Source organism: Delphinapterus leucas, chromosome 6 (assembly GCF_059928025.1).
Source record: "Delphinapterus leucas isolate spDelLeu-1000000601 "Yukka" chromosome 6, BTC_Dleu_Yukka2, whole genome shotgun sequence".
In the NCBI taxonomy this organism is placed as follows: domain Eukaryota; kingdom Metazoa; phylum Chordata; class Mammalia; order Artiodactyla; family Monodontidae; genus Delphinapterus; species Delphinapterus leucas.
Window position 1 is genome coordinate 101,028,161 of NC_143134.1, and position 19,420 is coordinate 101,047,580.

The 19,420-nt window shown below is 43.4% G+C and overlaps 1 protein-coding gene across 2 annotated transcripts; it reads right to left on the reverse strand.

The window, feature by feature from the left end:
• Positions 1 to 184: 184 nt before the first annotated feature.
• FRRS1L (ferric chelate reductase 1 like) lies at positions 185 to 19,370 on the reverse strand. Of its 2 annotated transcripts, XM_089913572.1 has the most exons (6): positions 18,884 to 19,121; positions 18,661 to 18,771; positions 7,754 to 7,838; positions 5,536 to 5,674; positions 2,317 to 2,563; positions 185 to 368 (listed from the first exon to the last, which is right to left on the reverse strand). In XM_089913572.1, the coding sequence occupies exons 1-6, from the start codon at positions 19,119 to 19,121 to the stop codon at positions 196 to 198; spliced, it is 993 nt and encodes a 330-aa protein (XP_089769698.1). In that variant the 3' UTR covers positions 185 to 195. The 2 variants fall into 2 exon arrangements, with proteins under 2 accessions (XP_089769698.1, XP_022434814.2); XM_022579106.2 differs by lacking the exon at positions 18,661 to 18,771 and having other exon boundaries at positions 18,884 to 19,370.
• Between the last annotated feature and the right edge of the window lie 50 nt (positions 19,371 to 19,420).

The following is a 19,420-nucleotide window of genomic DNA, read 5'->3' on the forward strand; positions in this document are numbered from 1 at the left end:
CTTTCCCAAAGTATGGGGTCATTATTAAACAATCCTCTTCGCTTAGAAAAGAAACTTGCTCTTTCTTCCAGAAAGCTGAATCATATAAGTCTTTTTTTTTTACATAATAGAAGCTAAAATTATACTGCATATTTTTAAAAAATATACTAAAGACTTTTTAATAATGCATTGAATCTGTTGGCTTTGCAGCTGTGGCTAAGGGGTTCCCATTAATAAGTAGAAGGTCAAGGCAACAATGAGAAGCAGACAGAATGGAGAGGAGAAGGTCTGATAGGCAGCTGATGGCATAAAAATGTCCTCATACTTGTAAATACTGACAACACGCTCTGAAGTCGGTGGTGAGTCTATATCGTGTCGGGTGATGGAGCCTTTAAAGAGGAAAGAAATAAAAAGGAAGGGGCAATAGAAAAAAGGTACAGATTTAAAATGATACATGCAAACCACAGAAAAACTAAACTTCAAAGAACAAGAGCTACTATTTTTTTTTTCCAAATATATTTTTTATGTATGGCTCATTAACCACTCCTGACCACATGGACTCCCTTGCAGATGGAAGTCTATGGGATATCAAGTGGTAGCCTGCCCAGGCCAGACCAGAGAGGGTGTGGTGTGCTGTGCGTCTGTATGTCTGCATGTCTGTCTGGCAGAGTGGTGTGGAATGGTACAGAAAGTAAGAGGATTAAGATACCAAACAAGCCTTTGGATGGGAAACGTTTTTGACCTGTATGCACAGGCTGCTTAATAAGCTGAAATTGATAGGAAGGGCCTGACCTTTGGATTAACCCATATGAAATTTAGGAGACTAAGGCATATGAATTTAGAGCAAAGATCTTGGAAATAGGGCTCAGAGTGAGGGTTTTTTAAGGTACTATTTGCTAGAGAAGCTGTGTCCAACTGGACATGTCAAGCCCCTGCTGCAGTGTCCGTGCTGGCTCCTGTTAACACAAACCAAACTCCTCCGGCTGGCAAGAGTTTTTCTCTCAACTGGTCCCATTCACCTCTCCTCCCTAACCTCAATCATTGGTCACCTACATGAATTCCCAGGCTTAACTATGTACCTCCAATTCATACCTTTCTTGAGGGAAAGGCTAGATACAGCTACCAAGAGGCAGAACCAAACTCAAACCCAGGGTTTTAGATTCCAAATCCCATCATTTAAAATGAGTTCATTTCTCCAGCCTAGGACATAGTTTATTTCCCAGGGCACTGAAAGTACTCAAAGGTATAACTGTAGGTCCACTGTCGGTAACCTGGGAAATAAGCAAACGGAGAAGGTGTCACAAATCTGGAGGCATCCATATGTTTTCCCAACTAGAAACAGGCAAAAAAAAAGGGTATAAAATCTCCAATCGATCAATGGGAACAATTTGAAGAGGAAAAAAAGATCAGATTAGGCAACGGATAGCTGATGAGAAAGATGCAGTTCCCAGAATGAGTTCTCATACAGGGACTGAGAACAGCTCACTTCCATCCCTGGTCAGGCCATCAGGCTGATGAACCAGGAGGAATGCTGTAGACACAGTGTAACTTGATTTTAGCAGCCTCTCAAAGGCTTCACGATATGCTTGGATCACTGTTGGGGAAATGCTGAAGAGCCTTGCCGCCCAGAGTGAGGTCATCAGTGGACCAACTTGTTAGAAATGCAGAATCTCAGGCCCCACCCTAGACCTACTGGAAACTGCATTTTAACAATATAGCCAGGCAATCCCCATACACATTAAAATTTGAGGAGTAATGGGCTAAACAATAGGATAATTTGGTAGATTTATGACCACCAGAATAGTCATAAAGTGAGTGTCAATCTCTAGAGAAGTCGCCAGAGGCCCTTTCCTGTTCAGTATTTTTCTATTTAGAGCATAGGAGTTAAGAGTACTCACTGATTTTGAAGTCAGACAAATCTAGGTTTGAATTTCAGTTCTTCCATTAATTAGCTATATAGCCTTGAGCAAGTTCCTTAATCTCTCTAAAATGAGGATGATAATTCCTACAATTCTGGAGGACGTGGTGAGGAGTAAATGAGACCATTGTGAGAATTAGAGTCCACATACCATATACAGCAGACATATGATCTGTTTCATTAAGCACAGAGCTCATCATATACTATCTTGTACATCTTGCTCTAACTATGCATGTGTATAACTTGTCCATTTCTGTGTTCATGTGTGTAAGTCCATTATAACATTCTGAAGGCAGAACATTCATATCGCCTCTCTCTCTTATGTTAGGCAAGTGCTTATCACTCTCTCGCCCAGTAAATAAGGACTACAAGCACAGCCGTGTCTGGTGTTTAATTCAGATAGCAAAATGTAAGCTTACCCTGAATGGCTGGACCCCAAGCAAACAGATAATACCAACTTAAATGCAGATCAACAATCGTTTCATCTCTGGGAACATTCACAGGCCGTTTAAATCTGCAGGTGACCCGATTATTCTCAAAAACTCCTTCCTCATCTCTGGCAGGATTTCTCTGAATCTCCTTTGCCCACTGGCCTACATTATAGAAGTGCTGTACGCGCACCCTGCCGTTGTCGTCGTGGACGCAGGCCATGACATCATCACCACCCTAACACGAAAGATGATGGAGAAAAAAGTCAAAGGTGTGTCTTTGGCAAACTTTTCTGCTAGAAAGAAATTTCACTCCGAAATATACGATCCATTAACTCTGTAATTGGAAGCCCCACCCCAAAAAATTGTTCTAAAAGCCATTAAAAATCTTTAACCAGGGACTTCCCTGGCGGTCCAGTGGTTAAGACTTTGCCTTCCAGTGCAGGGGGTGCGGGTTCGATCCCTGGTCAGGGAGCTAAGATCCCACATGCCTTGCGGCCAAAAAACCAAAACATAAAACAGAAGCAATATTGTAACAAATTCAATAAAGACTTTAAAAATGATCCACATCAAAAAAATCTTAAAAAAAAATCTTTAACCAAGTGACCAGAGTTTGTATCACCATAGCTGACATCGAGTGCCTCCTAATGAGCCATTTAGAGAAGAATACATCACCAGCTCTCCAGCAGTCCTGCCGAAAACACAGACACTAACCTCATCATAAGCCAACAATCAGACAAACCTGAATGGAAGGTCATTCTACCAAAAAACTGGCCTGTAATCTTCAAAAGGGTCAATGTCATGAAAGACCAAAAAGAAAAGATAAGAAACTATTTCAAAATAAGTAAGACTAAAGATGCATGACAGCTAATGGTGTTCCTAGACAGACTCCTGAGCCATAAAATAAAAATTTCTGTAAAGGGCAGTATTGGGACAAAGGGCAAATTTGAAAATGGACAAGTATATTTGATAATACTATTGTATCTATGTTAAACTTCCTGAAATTAATAAACTATATAATGAAAAAGAATGTCTTTGATCTTAGGAGATACCCACTTAAATATTTAGGGTTAAAGGGTCATGATATCTTCAATTTAACCTCCAAAGTTTCCAGAAAATAATAAAAATAGCAAGTAGTAGCAGCACTCAGAGTTGTTGTAGTAGCAGCAGCAGTAAAGAGACATAAAGCGTATGTGGCAAATGTTACTGTTTGAGAAAAAGTGATAGTGGTGACGGTTCCACACCATGAATGTAACTGATGCCACTGAACTGAATACTTTAAAATGGTAAATTTTAGGTTATGTACGTTTTGCCACAATTAAAAAAGTTACCATTTGGTGAATCTAGGTGAAACATATATACAGGAGTTTATGGTCCTATCCTTGCAGCTTGTCTGTAGGTTTAACATTTTCGTAAAAAACAAGCCAAGAACGTTATAGGTGTTCATCAGTTATAACAAATGTCCCCTCCTGTGAGGGATGCTGATAATGGTGGAGGCTCTGCGCGTGTGTGTTAGGGGGGTATGTGGAAATCTTCTGTACCCTCTATTCAATTTTGCTGTGAACCTAAAACTGCTCTAAAAAATAAAATCTAACGAAGAAAACAGTAATGCATCATTTCAAAAAAAGTTAAAGGTTATTAAAAAAGGGTTCCATTTTGCTTTTCCTGTGCATCCAGGTTTGGAAAACTTTTCAATCTGTGCTTCTTGGAGTAATAGGAGAAGAAAAGAGAGACCTATATATATGTATTTTTTGAGACCTATACTTTAAAGGCCTCTAGATAGCAAAATGTCAAACATAAAATCTGAATGCTCCTCACTCGACCTCCCTCCTCTGAGCCCCCTAATCTTAACAGCTGCATCATGAGCGCAAATGCATTCCAGGACAAGAAATGGTCAATTGCACTGCAAGCCAGCTTCTGGGATGACACACACCTGCTGTTTCTCCTATTGACCCTAAAGTAGGAGATAAGTGATATAAATTAGTATCCATGCCGTCTTACCAGGTGGACCCACTGTCTTACAGCCTGGACTGAGAAGTGCATTCTTCTAGTGACTCTCCAAGAACAAACTCACTGGAGCTCTGATTGCTTAGCCTGATCCCCCAGTCTCTTCTTACCGCCCACATACAACCTATGTCCAATCCACCAGCAAAGACTGTCAGCGCTACCTTCAAAACATATCTGAAATCTGAGCCCTTCCTACCACGCCTGCTGCCATAACCGTGGTCTGAGCTGCCCTCCTCTCATTGGAAGAACCTCAAAACAGACCATGTGAAGAGAAGAAGCAGCAGCACACGCAAAGGTTCAAAGGCCTAAGAAAGTCTGGCTATTTGGGAAGCACCTTGGCACAGTGAATGGCAAATGATGACGCCCCAGAGGAAAGAGAATGCAGCAGAGGCACAGACAGAAGCAGAGGTGAGGGATGGTCAGCTACCTGGGTTCCTGCCTGTTCCCGTTCACAGTCCTTTCTGAGGACCAGATGTGTTCCTGCCCATGCACACTGTGGAAGACTGAATCGTTGGACACAATTCTGCACTCCCCTGCTGTTATATTATGTACATACAAGGCTTCTTGCTAGAGGGAGTGTATTTCCCTGCCCCTTCATTCTGGGCTTGGCTGTGTGAATTACTTCAGGCAATGCAATATTATCAGCAGATGTGATGTGAACACAGGTTTGAAATAAGCTTGGATGGCTCTTGTGCTTCTGCCTCTGCCATGAGAAAAACACGCCTGGGTAGCTACTGGTTCCAGAATGATTAGAGAATACCTGAATCCAGGCCATGGCCTGGAGCCAAGCCCAGCTGAGTCCCAGCCAATCCACACACATGTGAGCAAGAAAGAAATGCTTCCTGTTATCAGCCGCGTAGTTTTGGGGGCTCTCTTGCAGCAGTACTGTGGAAATAACTAATGAATACAGGTACCACGAGACACCCTGTGCTCTCATAAGCAACCCTTCCATCTCCGTTTAAGCTAGCTTGAAATTTCTTTTCACTTGTAATCAGAGAGCCGTAACTAGTATAATTGTTATAAGGATTTGATCAATTTACTTGCTTTACTTTGAAAGAGAAAATTAAATGCCAGAAATCGGCTTCTCCCATTTAAAAGTGGCGTCATAACTTAGGGAAACACAACCATGCTCATTCTCTAAAGTCTAAAGTAGCACAGCAAACTAAAGAGAAAAATCAGCTTCTATCATGCTTTGTGTCTTACCATTTTCTTGTCTGAAGAGAATCCAACTGCTACCCAACCATCTGTGTCTGCACTCAGCTCAAATTCCACATCAGCCCCTATCATCCGGTAGCTAAGGAAGTAGTCACAGGTCTCTGCATTACAGCCCGGTTTGCCATATCTATAGGATATATCAAAACAGATATTACTGCTTCCTCAGCCACTTACTCAAAATACATCAACAGAACATCTGTGTGTCAGGCAGGACGCTAAGCAATATTAATAAATAAATTAGATCTTTGCTACCTGGGATCTCAAAACCCCAGTTTCACTCAGGAGAGACCATGGAGACGGAATGCTCCTCTTTATCTACCTGCAAACTGAGGTCCAGAGATGGGAAGGAACTTACCGAGTGAATCAAGCTGGAACAGGACTGAACCTGGGCCTCCAGGCCTAGCCAGGGTTCTCTACGTGTTATTAGAGTTTCTCAAATATTAATTATTACTGAATTATTTCTGCATCCCTTTTAGAGAAAAAAAATTCTCTGAGTTAATAATTTAAATAATTTAAATTACCAGTTCTTTTCACTTACAAATTTTCAATTAAACTACAAAATTAAACTAACAAAAATGGGCAAATTAAATATAGATTAAACTACAAAACCAGGAACTTTTAAATTCATAGCATTCACGTGACAAATGAGGTCATTTCACTGAAAGCGACGTTCTGCTTACCTGCATGTAGTGTGTCTGAGTGGACTCTGCAGGGTCTTTATTTTGAGCATGTTCTTACTACTAGACATGACTCCACTCCCCTCCACTTTTATCTATCTGAATTGCTCCACAACACTTATACATACAAGGCACCAAACAAATGCCTCATCTGGTATTCACTGGGCGCGAACGCATCATTTATTCATAAAATTTGCTTTTGCTCTATCGGGCTACTTGGTGCTAATACAATTCAGACACTAAAGTATAGAGCACTGTAAGGTGGTTATCCAGATAACCAGATTATGCGTTTGTTAACCTGTTTAAGGAGCATCACTGAAATGAAAACATGAATTTAAATTTTCTTCCAGAGGACTTGTGGATCCTTTAAGGATCAGCAAGCCCTAGTTTCAGGAACACTGCTTTACACCATTTTCAGAAACGACAGAAAATTGTAGCAACGGGTGGGATAATCTAAGCTCAGATGGAAGGTATCTAAAAGTACAGGATGCAAGGCTGCCAAGTATTGACGGAGGAGGGAGACAACGAACATGCAGCTCTGCTGGCAGATACCCTGAGAAGCTGGCAGGAGGTGTAAGCTCAAGACCACAGGAACTAGGCTGAAAAACCTGAAAAGGGCGAGGAAAGCTAAAAGAGGGGCGAATGGGCCAGAAAGGAAGTCTCCCTGAAGCCAGCAGGGCACTAAAATGCCTTCGCTTCTCAAAAATATCCCCTAATCACCAGAAGTATTCTTTGCTGACTATCTGCCCCAATAATCATATCACTGGATTTTTAAAAATTCCTTAGAAATACACTTGTAATCAAAGAAAACTCAAAACCCCCATGTTCAATTGTTTCTCCTTGAGCACTGAACCAAAAAAAAAAAAAAAAAACCAAAACATTCAGTGCAGTGGCCATCAAAATCTTTACTCAAGGACAATTTGTTTTAGGAAATAAAGGATTCAAAGAAAAGGAGGCTTTCCCAACAAAGCACAGCTGTCTAGACGGGAGGCCCACCGTCTACACTACTGTTTTCTAGCTCCAGCCCATCAAGTCTTGACAGCATACTACAAATAATCAGGCAGGAACTCACTAGATCTGAAACAACTAGCTAGACACAATAATCAATGCGTAATGACTAGTTAGTATCATACAGCTACCCATAAGTCATGACTATTGATTTGAAAAGGAACTGGGTCTCAGGCACATCTATTATTGCCTGTTCCATCCACACCCCTGCTGAATAAGCAGAGACATCTGTGTTATGTGATTCTTTTTCCTACAGCCAACTGGTTAGACACCTGAGCCAATGGCGTACAGTCATAAATGAAGACCTAGAGAAGAACGTTCTAGGGCCAACAGGCATGCTACAGCTCAAGGCTTGGAAGACTGAAACCTGGGGTGGCCATCAGAAACAAGCCGCATCTCTGCTGAAGTTATGAGGGGTACAGGTCCCTGGTTAGAGTGAACTGCATGCAATTTAAATACTACCTTGAGAAGTAAAATCAGAGTCTTGGCTTTAAAGTTATCCAACTCGCAGATCTACCAACCTAAAGCATCCCTTAGTTTTTCCACAGTCATCCACTTTGATTTTGGCAAATGGATCCACAGGAGGAGCAGTAGGGAAAGGGTAACCTGGCCAGTGAGAATAAATAATGGTTAGAAAATCCAGGAACAACGTTTCCAATGAGAAATGCTTCTTTTTAGTAGGTTGACTATTCTCTAGCGCACGCGTCTAGAAATGGTGAAGGCCTCAGAAAAGAGCTTTGTTGAAGCCTAATCACCCTTCTCATGAGGGGCAGGTAGGGGCACACATCTTTGAACCCAGCCTTGCACGTTAACTGAGAAAGGGCTTTTTCCTCATTTACAGGTAAGGAGCCTGAGGCACTGAAAGAGGACATAATATCATACCCACTGGCTCACCACTGTCCCCTGAGAGCGTGAAAATCACAGTTTTATACAATACACATGTTCTAAGAGAAAAAATAAATGAAACATTTCTATATTTGATAGCAGAGGTTTTCCATTTATAGCTATATGTTATAATATGATTTTTCTGTTTCTCTGAACTTCCATTTTTCATTAAGCTGTATAGAACATTTTATCTCATTAATTCTTTAAATAAATCATTTCATGCATCTTTCTTAACATCATAATGCATTCAACCACACATCAAAGGAAAGCCTGCATTATGCTTCCAGTCTGTGACACAAATATTTTTCTTCTAGGCTGTCCACTCCCTGCACCATGTGTGATTCATCTTGTATTCTCTGCCCAGCACAGTGCTTGACACTGGACATTGAATGATGGTCAAATGAATAAATAAAATCACCCATAGATATTAGGCAGTGCGAATACACTTAAAAAAATTATTGTATTAGTTTTTCTTCTCTCACTATTCTGAAGTCCTTTCTTTGTGATTTGTAATTTTTTTAAATGAGGTTTTGTTTACTTTGTTTCATTAAATTATACTTTAAAAAAAAAGCCAACAGCAGATGCAAACTATTACATTTAGAATGGATAAATAAGAAGGTCCTAGTGTACAGCACAGGAAACTATATTCAATATCCTGTGATAAACCATAATGGAAAAGAATCTAAAAAAAGAATGTCTATATGTGTATAACTGAGTCACTTTGCTGTACAGCAGAGATTAGCATGACATTGTAAATCAACTACACTTCAATAAAAAAAAAGTCACCAGGCCACATTTTCCTGGTTCATATCTGTGCTCTATGGACAGTTCATCTCTACTACCCTGGATCTTGATCACATACTAAAGTATAGCCCTACCTTTTCACCATCTTTAAGTACTTGGGCCAGATGCATTACTTTTTCTATTTTCATGCTTATTTTATGCTAAGTCGTAAATCCACTTAAGTACTATAGACTGAGTCCCACCTTGGATGAGTTTTTTGTTTTTCTCTTAATATTTATGGAGTTCGATGCTACTATGTTAAGCATCACCCTATATGTTCTTCCTCTTATTTCTCACTACAATGCTGTGGCTATTTTTTCTCAGAGTATTTATCCAGGAATGCAATGACTACTTATGTTTTTAAGGTTCTATAGGTGTCTGAAAAAGACAATCTCTTGTAATGTTGCTTCTGACGCAGGTTCACCATTTCCTTCCATCATCCTTACTACTTCCTAGCATCTAGAATAATACAACAGCATATAGCAAATTTCCAGCTCAATAAATGCCAGTAATTATTACTATTGGATTATTATTACTATTAAATTTTTAAACTAACCATTGGGTAAGATCGTCTCTAGAAGAATGGGTTTCTAAGCTCCAAATAAGAGCAAGTTCTGGAACAAAGCTCACTTATAAATGTATTGAACTAGCTTATTAATGTCGGTAAATGGCTTATTTCTCAAGGCTTTTCTAGCACTGATTTCCTATTTTATATGCTTCTAAATCTTGGAATGAGAACTTTTGTTGTCAAATGAATTTGGGCATCACTTAATAATATCACATTTTCTTCTCATTTTGTAAGATGTTTTGTTTTTTTAAGTATAAATTTATTTATTTATTTATTTTTCACTGCACTGGGTCTTCGTTGTTGCACACAGGCTTTCTCTAGTTGTGGCGAGCGGGAGCTACTCTTCGTTGCGGTGCGTGGGCTTCTCATTGCGGTGGCTTCTCTTGTTGCAGAGCATGGGCTCTAGGCACACGGGCTCAGTAGTTGTGGCTCGCAGGCTCTAGAGCGCAAGCTCAGTAGCTGTGGCGCACGGGCTTAGTTGCTCCGTGGCATGTGGGATCTTCCCGGACGAGGGCTCGAACCCATGTCCCCTGCACTGGCAGGCGGATTCTTAACCACTGTGCCACCAGGGAAGTCCCTGTAAGATGTTTTGTAATAAAGAATTTGATTGGTTTTTGTCCCTGGTTCCTGGGAAGGAGACTCTAAATCCTTGGAATTTCCCAATGGGTCTTTCTTATTCCTGAGCCCCTTGGGTTCACACCTGAGTTTATGCTAAGAGATAAGATGACTCAGAATGGGGACTGGTCACTAGAAAGACGAACCACGTGATTAGAGGTTTGGGGCTTTGAGCTAGCCCTGCCTCCAGGGAGGGGGTGAGGGGCTGGAGATTGAGTTCAATTCTGTAGCTAATGATTAAATCAACCATGCCTAGGTAATGAAACCCCAATAGAAACACTGGACACTGAAGCTCAGTGCAGCTTCCTGGTGGTGAACACACTGATATGCCGGGAGGGTGACAAGTCATGATTCCATGGAGAGGAATCCTCTCCTTCCAGGACAGGACATGGAAACTGCATTCATGAGCCCCCCAGACTCTGCCCTGTGTGTGTCTTCATTGGCTGTTCCTGAGCTGTATCCTTGATACTAAAACTGTTATTGTGTGTACAGCCCATTCCTGAATCCTTTGAGACATTGTAGTGAATTATAGAACCCAAGGGGGGTTGTGAGTGGCCCCTGGATTGGTAGCCAGTTGGTCTGAAGTGAGGCTAGTCTTGTTGTGGACCATGCCCTTTAACCTGTGGGGTCATTAGTGCCAGAACTGAATTTCAAGACACCAACTGGGGTTGGTATCAGAATATAAGCCAAGCAATATTATATTTTTTTTCCTGAAATTAAATGATCTACTATTTGGAATAAAATAAGTTTGGACCACGTGCCAATATTTAAGCTCCTGTATCTCAGCTACAACCCAGCCTCTACAGCCAGCTGTAGGATGGGCTAGTACTCTGCAAACCACATCTCTCCTTTGCCAGCTGGCTAGGTTCCGCCAAAAGAAAACATTAAAGGGAGGTTGGGAGGCAGGAGGAGGGAAAGACCATTTGTTCCTGTTTGATTGCTGTCCAATATGCAAGTCCTCAGCAACTCTACTTCATCCTTGCATTGGCAGTCGGTTTGAGTTTACAGCTTTTTTCTAGACTCCCAGGACCAGCCTCTTCAAAGGAACCAGCATCAGCTGGGCAGACAGCCCATTCTCAGAGGATGGGCTGCACCTCTGGGGTCGGGGTGGGAGTGGGAGGTCCCTTGTCTGAGCTCTTGGCTCTCACAACCTCAAGCGCTTCTCTCTGCTCTCTCAGCCCCAGGGCCGGCAGCCGCTTCCCAAAGTGACTTTCTCTGAGCTCCCTTTTTGCTTCTGCAGTCCCCTCAATACCTTTTCAGACAGCTCCCTGGGCTGGTTATCCTGTTTTAAAAAGCTTACAAAATTGGTTTCTGTCTTTCTGACTAAACCTTGATGGGTAGAGAGTAAGTGTATTAATCCTTGAATAGCAATACAATGTAAATGTTTGTGAAAAACCATATCTTATTAGCAGTTATCATCTTGAAGCCTAGAGAACAAAGATATTCAATTGGATCTGTTTTACATGCACTGTACAATTTTATTGGAAAATTATGTTTATTGTAGAATTTTAATTTTTAAATACCCTAGGTACACAGAATTAACGATATTTCTTGATTTATGGAACACTCCGTTGTATGGATATACAACATTTTTTTTCCCATTCAGGGGCTGACAGACATTTGGGTTGTTTCTACTTTGGGGCTATTATGAATAATGCTGCCATGAACATCTGTGTACAAGTCTTTGTGTGAACATATGTTTTCAGTTCTCTTGGAATAGAATTACTGTGTCATATGTTAACTCTACGTTTAACCTTGTGAGGAACTATCAAATTATTTTCCAAAGTAGCTGCACTGTTTTACATTCTTACCAGCAATGTACTGTGGGGGGGTTGGGGGAAGGTCCTTTTTTTTTTTTTTTTTTTTTAATTATAGCCATCCTAGTGGGTGTTAAGTGGTATCTCATTATGACTTTGATTTACATTTTCTTAATGACTAATGATGCTGAGTATCTTTTCATGTGCTTATTGGCTATTTGTATATCTTCTTTGGAGAAATGTCTATTTAGAGCCTTTCTCCATGTTTTAATAGGGTAGGCTGTCTTTTTATTATTGAGTTGTAATGTATTAGCTTTTTTTTTTTTTTTTTTTTTTTTTTTGCGGTACGCGGGCCTCTCCCTGTTGTGGCCTCTCCCTTTGCAGAGCACAGGCTCCGGACGTGCAGGCTCAGCGGCCATGGCTCACAGGCCCAGCTGCTCCGCGGCATGTCGGATCTTCCCGGACCGGGGCACGAACCCGTGTCCCCTGCATCGGCAGGCGGACTCTCAACCACTGCGCCACCAGGGAAGCCCTGTATTAGCTTTTTAATCTCTGCTATGTCTAGGGTTATTTCTCATTCCTAATATTATTTATCTTCTCTCTTTTTCTCCTTATCAATCTTGCCAGAATCCTATTGTGAGAGTTAATTTTATGTGCCAACTTGGCTCGGCCAGGTGCCCAGATATGTGGTCAAACATTATTCTGGATGTTTCTGTGAGAGTGTTTTTGGATGAGATAAACATTTAACATTTTGTACCAGTGGACTCTGAGTAAAGCAGATTGCCCTCCATAATGTAGGTGGGCCTCATCCCCAGCTGGACAGAACAAAAAGACTGACCTTCCCCAGGCAAGAGTGAATTCTGTGGCAGGTGGCCTTCAGACTTGAACTATAACATCGGCTCTCTCCTGGGTCTCCAGCCTGCCAGCCCACCCTGCAGATTCTGGACTTGCCAACCTCCAAAACTGTGAGCCAACTCCTTAAAATAAACTTCTCTCTCTCTGTCTCTCATCTATATATACATACACATCCTATTGGCTGTGTCTCTCTAGATAACACTGACTAATACATGTATCTGCTTCATTCATATTTTCAAAGAATCACTTCTGGCTTTTTTGATCCTCTTTACTGAATATTTGGTTTCTATTTCATGAAATTCTGCTACTTCGTTATTTCTTTCCTCCTACTTTCCTCAGAGTTTTTCTTTCTCTAACTTCACAATTCTTTGGCACTTCTCCTTTTCTTCTATCAACGTTTAAGCCCAACAATCACTGCCTCCAGGGGTTTCTGCCCGGACATCCCACAAGCAAAGCAATTCCAGACGCCCAACACTGAGCTTCTCCACCTCCCAAATGCCCTTCCTCCTATGTTTTCTATCTTAGTGAAGAATCCCACCACCCACCCCCAGTCTCCCAACCCTGAAACCCTAGATTCCTCCACCTGGAACATTTCCTCCGTCACCATTCCTTTCATTCCCACCCTGAAACATGAGCCTGCCTCTTGGCTATTGCACCGCCTCCTATCTGATTTCCCCACTTCCCTTCTAATTCTTCCACCAGCGCCAGGCTTCTAAAACAGAAATCAGATCTTGTCACAACGCCATTTGAAGACCTTTACTGGCCTCTCCCCACCCCCTCCTATCTCTCCTACACTCACTCGTCTTCCTTAGTCCTGAGATGTATGCGTCAGACACCCAGCCATGCCAGCTTCTGCTTTTCCCCTTAGCTTTGTCCATGCTCCCACGTTTTTCTTCTATTGAAGTATAAGTTGATTTAGAATGTTGTTGCTCCCACCTTTTTATTACTGGTTTTTGGTGGTTTTGTTTGTTTGTTCCTTTCCCTCCACTTTCCATTTTAGTGCTTTCTTTCTCTTTATCGAAAATTAAAATTTGGACGAAGACCAAATAATATTGGTTTGAGGCACAAAAACCTTTCTATTCTCCTTCCCTTTCCTTCTTCTCACATGTGCCCTGTAAACCCCTCCAATTAACTGTTCTGTTTTGGAGGATGAAAGCCATTTTTACCTCCCTTCAAGAGGCACTTATTGTCTTGGTTCATTTCTCCAGGTTCTCAACATGCCTTTGTTGTTTCCATTCTTGCCTAACACGCAGCCATTATCTGTTCCTCTTTTGCAATCCCTTGGGCCTGTTTTGCCATACTCCACTAGGTGGATAATGGCTTCTCGTTTGCTATTTATTGCTTCTAATTAACTGCTTGGATCACAGCCCTCAGGTATTAATTTGGTACTTAATTCCTTGAAGTTTTAACCAGAAATTATCTGTTCAAATCTCTGAGAGCTACTGCATCAGCCTATTTCTCTTTCTGGACTGCCTGAATCGTTACTGCTTATCAGAACCATATAACGAAGCAAAAATGTCAAGGGACTTTGTAAAATGGAACATTCCACCCACGTGGAGCCCGTTTAGCAAAGCTTTCATCATGGCACTCCACCACTCAGGAACCTGCAGTTCCCAACTGACTACCCCATCAATTCCAAGCCCCTCTTTTCAAGTTTGCCCCTAAAAATGCCCCATCCCGCCTGTTCCACTGCATTTCCTAGCACATGTGTTTAGAAGAGAGGTCCACGGGGGCCCTCTCTTCTAAACACGCTGGACACCTCGCACCACCTTATCCATAAAGTCAATCAACAACAAACCCACCCGGTTCTCTGCTACTTTCTAGCTGTGTGACTTTAGCTACAATATTTAAACTTTCTGGGGGTCAGTTTCCTTAACTCCAAAGTGGGAATAGCAGTAGTATCTAAGTCAGAGTGTTGCTATAAAGATTAAAGTTAATATGGGTAAGGTACTTAGGACAGTGACTGGCACACAGTAGGCACTTAATAAAAGTCAGCTCCAGTTAGTGTTATTATTGGGTTAGATTCATGGATATGAATTAGATGTAGATTATTTACCTTTAAATTATTTACCTTTTCTGTGATTTGTTTTGGTTTTATTCTCCTGCCCCCAAACAATATATATATGTGTATATATATATATATATATATATATATATATGCTGTTTCTACTTTGTCACTGAACAAGGTGACACTATCTTTGTTCAAGCCAAAGTACTATAAATACTATAAATGAAATACTATAAATGAAAAAAAAAGTGTGCATGTGCCTCTGTGTGTGAGTCGGGGGGGGGTGTCTTTTTATTCTCAGTACGTATATATGCACCACAAGGGGAAAAGCATCCCAAATGTTTATATGTATGGGGATGAGTTACGTATCCACATACAATACACAGTAGACGCAGGAAGAATATAGGCAGATGAAGGAACTCCTGCCCTTCCCCCCAAGCTCTGTTCTTCTCTCTACTGCCTTACTAGCTCTTTCCCAAGGTGGGAAAAATTGTGGTCAGAACTCAATGGTCAGAAACTCATTGACTGGGCCATGTTTTACAAGCGGTCAGACTACTATACCTTAAAGATAAGCAACCTTGAACGGTGTTCCTTGTTTCCTTCCAAGGTAGGGTATGGCCCAAGGGCAAGCCAGCTACCATCATCCAAGTGGCTGGCTGATGAGTCTCAGGGTTTGCTCCTCAGACCTGGTCTGTAAATCTTAGCAGCAAGGAAAAGGGAGCAGCAGGCTTCACTTAGGACTTAACCCTAAGCCAACACCCAACTCCATTTTTTTCAGAGAAACCTCAGAATAGGAGGTTTGCCCATAATCATGTGGTAATCTGTTTGATATTTCTACTGTTGTTCTGAATATATAGATTCTGGCTTTGAGAACCTCAAGGGTAAGAGGGTATGAGTGATAGGAGTCAAGCACCAAGAACCTATCCAAACTGTTAACCACAGAGAGCACAAAGGGTCACAGCACGGTTAGACAGTGTACTCTGGGAGAACATCTTGCCTAACGGCAGGGAATGCGGGGAGAAAAGCAAAGAAGCCCTCTGAAAGAGGCAGCAACTGAGCTGGGACTGTAAGGCTCAGTAGTACAGGCTAAGACATTCTGAAATGAGAATGTCTTAGCCCGAGAATTCTGAAAACTAGCATCATTAAACCAAAATATAATTTCAATTAAAAAAATGAACATGTTAGGGGGTGATGAGAAACATCAAGTCAGCCAGTGTTCAGTCTGTGGCCTGGGGGTCTTGGGCAACCTGGACACTGGAGAAATGGTCTCTGGACAAGGTGGGTAATGGTCACTGGGCTCAACCAGAGTTTCAGGGAATTCTCCATGCCCACCCCATTATTCTAATTCCCTTTTTCTGATTTCATACCACTGGGCTACTTTTTCATTAAAAATTCAGTTTGTCGGCAACTTTGAACCTGAGAAGGGGGTACCCTGCATAGAGAAAACAGCCCAGTCACTAGAAAAAGACAACCCCACTTGTACTGATAGAAAGATAGAATTGTTTAAAGGTACTATTTCTACCTCTTCATTTGCCACTTCCTCCAAAATCAACTGGTCTCCCTCCTTCCTTCTCCACTGAACTCACCAGCCATTACCTCTCATTTCCTGAATCCATCAACTATTTTAACTCTTCACTGGGCCTCCCCATGGCATGGGACATTCTTCCTGATGCCTTTTTCCTTCGTCTCCTGGGTGGGAACCCATTCTGGGACATTTCCTCGTTCTGCTTCTCCATCGCTGGCAGTACCCTTTTAAGGCAGTGTCATTGATTATTTCTAAGGATCTTGGGAAAGTCTCTACTCAGGACCCACAAGGCTGAAGCCTAGGCCCAGGGTAATCTAGAAGGCGTGCTTCCCCTGGGAGGCTCACCCCACAAACATGCCCACTAGCACCCACCAGATGGTTGTAGGATCAGCCTTTGAAGATAAGTGAAAGGATCAGAGAGAAGAGTAGAATGGGCAGTGAAAGCTCAGAGTTAGGGAAAGGAAGGAGTGAGAGATGGTTGTAAATGAAAGTTGGGTCAGACAGAAAATTCCAGATAAAGGAGTTGAAGCTTCCTCCAGGGAGTAGGTTGGAGCCATTGCAGATTTTTGAGGGTTAGAGCCAGGCTTAAGGTTGTATGTGCAGAATGGGTGAGAGTGCCAAGCAGTCAAACTAGAGATTTGTACACACATCACAGGCCCTGCTACCCCTGTAGGGTCACCTCACCTAAGTGCCCTCCCCCTTTTGTCTCACCAAAGTCTCTCACACTTCCTGGTTCAACTCTATAAAGCTTTCCTTTGGGCTGCAGCCCACCTGATGTCCATGTTCATAAAAGTGCCTGGACTATACAACTAACTTCATTCTCTCTATATATACAAACTGACATAGAATCTGACTTTGTTCTCCATTTGTTAGATGCATGTGCCCAATGAGAATATAATTTCTCATGTGCCACCTCTGAGTCACCTAGCAGTGTACTAGGCTGACTATGAACAGAATAACTACGTATTACATGCTTTCAAAAAGAGATGGATTTTGTACTATTTATTCTTTTATAGAGTGACAGATTCTACTTCTGCTTGTTGTTCCCCTACTCTGCCCCTGCTTTCTTTCCTTCTCCCTGACCACGTGGCTACCCAGCTAGAACACTCTACTTTTCAGCCTCCCTTGCAGCTAGGTCATGTAATTAGGTTCTTGCCAAAGAAATGTGAACTGCAGTGATTTGTGCAACCAGCCTAAAAGGTAATTGTTTGTCCTGAACTTCCTCTCTTTCTCCTTTCCTTAAGCTTGAACAAAGACGTGCAAGCAACCTGACTTCCACACAGATGAGGACAAAGCCTTAGAGGGTGGGGGAACAACATCAGGGAAAGAACCTAGGTCCTTGAATGACCTTGTGGAACAGAGCTGGACCACCTGCCCAGACCAGCCAGACTCAAGTGAAAGAAAAATAAACTATCTTATTTAAGCCACTGTATGTTGGGGTCCCTGTTTCAGCAGTTAAGCATCTACCCAACTAATGTATTTCCCCAAATCCATTTCTCCATATAATACAGTAAGTCCAGCTTTTGAATTGGGCATATTACTTCCCAGATAAAGGCTACATTTCCCAGCCTCCTCTGCACCTATGTGTCACCATATGACTAGGTTGTGGCTAATGAAGTGTAAGTAGAATTGTTACATGGGCCTTCTGAGCAATCTCCTTATAAAGCAGTCAGTGGCCTTCGACTGCCTACTTCTAGATTTCTTTACCTGACAGAGGAACTTCTATCTTATTTAAGCTATTAATGTTTGTTTGTTGTAGGTAACTAAACCTAATCTTAAGTAACAGATACATCCAGCGTCATATCATCCGCTGGGACACACAACATTTCAAAGCCCAACTTGATTCTTGGATATTCCTCTTAGCAGAAAAGGAAAATCACTTTCCAAATTGCAGAAGTAAGAAGCCAGTTTCCATTCCTTCTGAAGAAAATCAGCTTGGCTTTTGTGCTCACTGAAACACTGCCTCTACAGGGAGGTCATTGAGGGACAAACACCCTGTCTCTGGGCCCACCAGGCCCCAACAATGGTGGCTCACACTAGGGATGCATGACATGTGGGAAGACAGTAAAGAAGTGGGATGGAAGTGGGGAAAGAGATGTGACCCGGCTCTCATGGGCAGGGCAGTGAGCACGAACAGAACGCTGAGCTTGGGACACTAGCCACTGCAAATTTAGGTCCATACAGACAGGGAGGAAATAAGGCAACATCTCTCTTTAAATTGGGACTTCTGCTTCCCACCAGCTGCTCTTATCTCACACACCCTAGGCCAGATGGCAGTCTCCTCCCTTACCACCCTCTACCCCAATCCCTGACAGAGACAGAGAGTGGAGGCCAGATGCTGAAAACTGGGGGAGCCTAGACTCAGCCCCACCTGTCCGCAGCTTCGCAGGACTTGGCTGACCACCTGCCTCTCCCGGCCTCAGTCTCCCCACCTGTAAAGCCAGCAGCGGGTGGAAGGCGCTGACAGCTCTTGAGACCACTTGTCCAGGCGGATGGGTAGTGGGAGCCACGCGCTCCCCGTCCGGGCCTCGGCCGTGCCGGCGCTGCCTCCATTCGCATCCTAACCAATTGCCCGCCCCCGCCCCCGCTCCTGCTGCCTCCGGTCCCCGTCCCGGGTCTCCGCTCCCGCAGCCCCTCATCCTCCCGCAGCCTCACCCTCCTCGGACAGGTAGCGTAGGTCGTAGAACTCCCCCGCGAAGGTGCCGTAGGAGGAGTCGTGGCGCGGCACCGCCTCGTCGGAACCCGAGTCCCCTCGCGCGCGGCCCCGGGGCCCCCGGCCCCCGGCGCCCGCGCCGTCGTCCGCGGGGCTGGCGGCACAGGCGACGGGCCCGGCCAGCAGCAGCAAGAGCAGCGGCGCCCAGGCCCTCGGGCGCTGCCGGCGCGGCCGCGCCATCGCTATCCACCGATCCCGCAGCCAGGCCGCTCGGGCCGCAGCAGGGGCGCCGCGGGCGCAGGGTCGGTACTGCGCGGCCGCCGCCGACAGCACGCGTCCGCCCCCTCCCGCAGCCCGCGCAGCCGCGGAGCCGCCCGCACCCGCCGCCTCCCAGCCTCGGTCTGCGCATCCTCGCTTGCGCCAGAAGCCTCCCCTTCTTCCTAGCATCCTCTCCTCCTCGCCCGAACTCTCTTTCTCTGCCTCCGTTCTTTCTCCCATTTCTCCTCCCTCCCTCCACGAGTCTCTCACAGACACAGATT

Excerpts from the sequence above, each read along its gene's own strand:
- FRRS1L (XM_022579106.2), bottom strand. The coding sequence starts at position 19,328 with ATGCTAGGAAGAAGGGGAGGCTTCTGGCGCAAGCGAGGATGCGCAGAC. Across the intron at positions 2,564-5,535 it reads TCTCTTCAGACAAGAAAATG|GGTGGTGATGATGTCATGGC; the intron begins GTAAGACACAAA and ends CTTTCGTGTTAG. Across the intron at positions 369-2,316 it reads TTGGGGTCCAGCCATTCAGG|GCTCCATCACCCGACACGAT; the intron begins GTAAGCTTACAT and ends TCCTCTTTAAAG.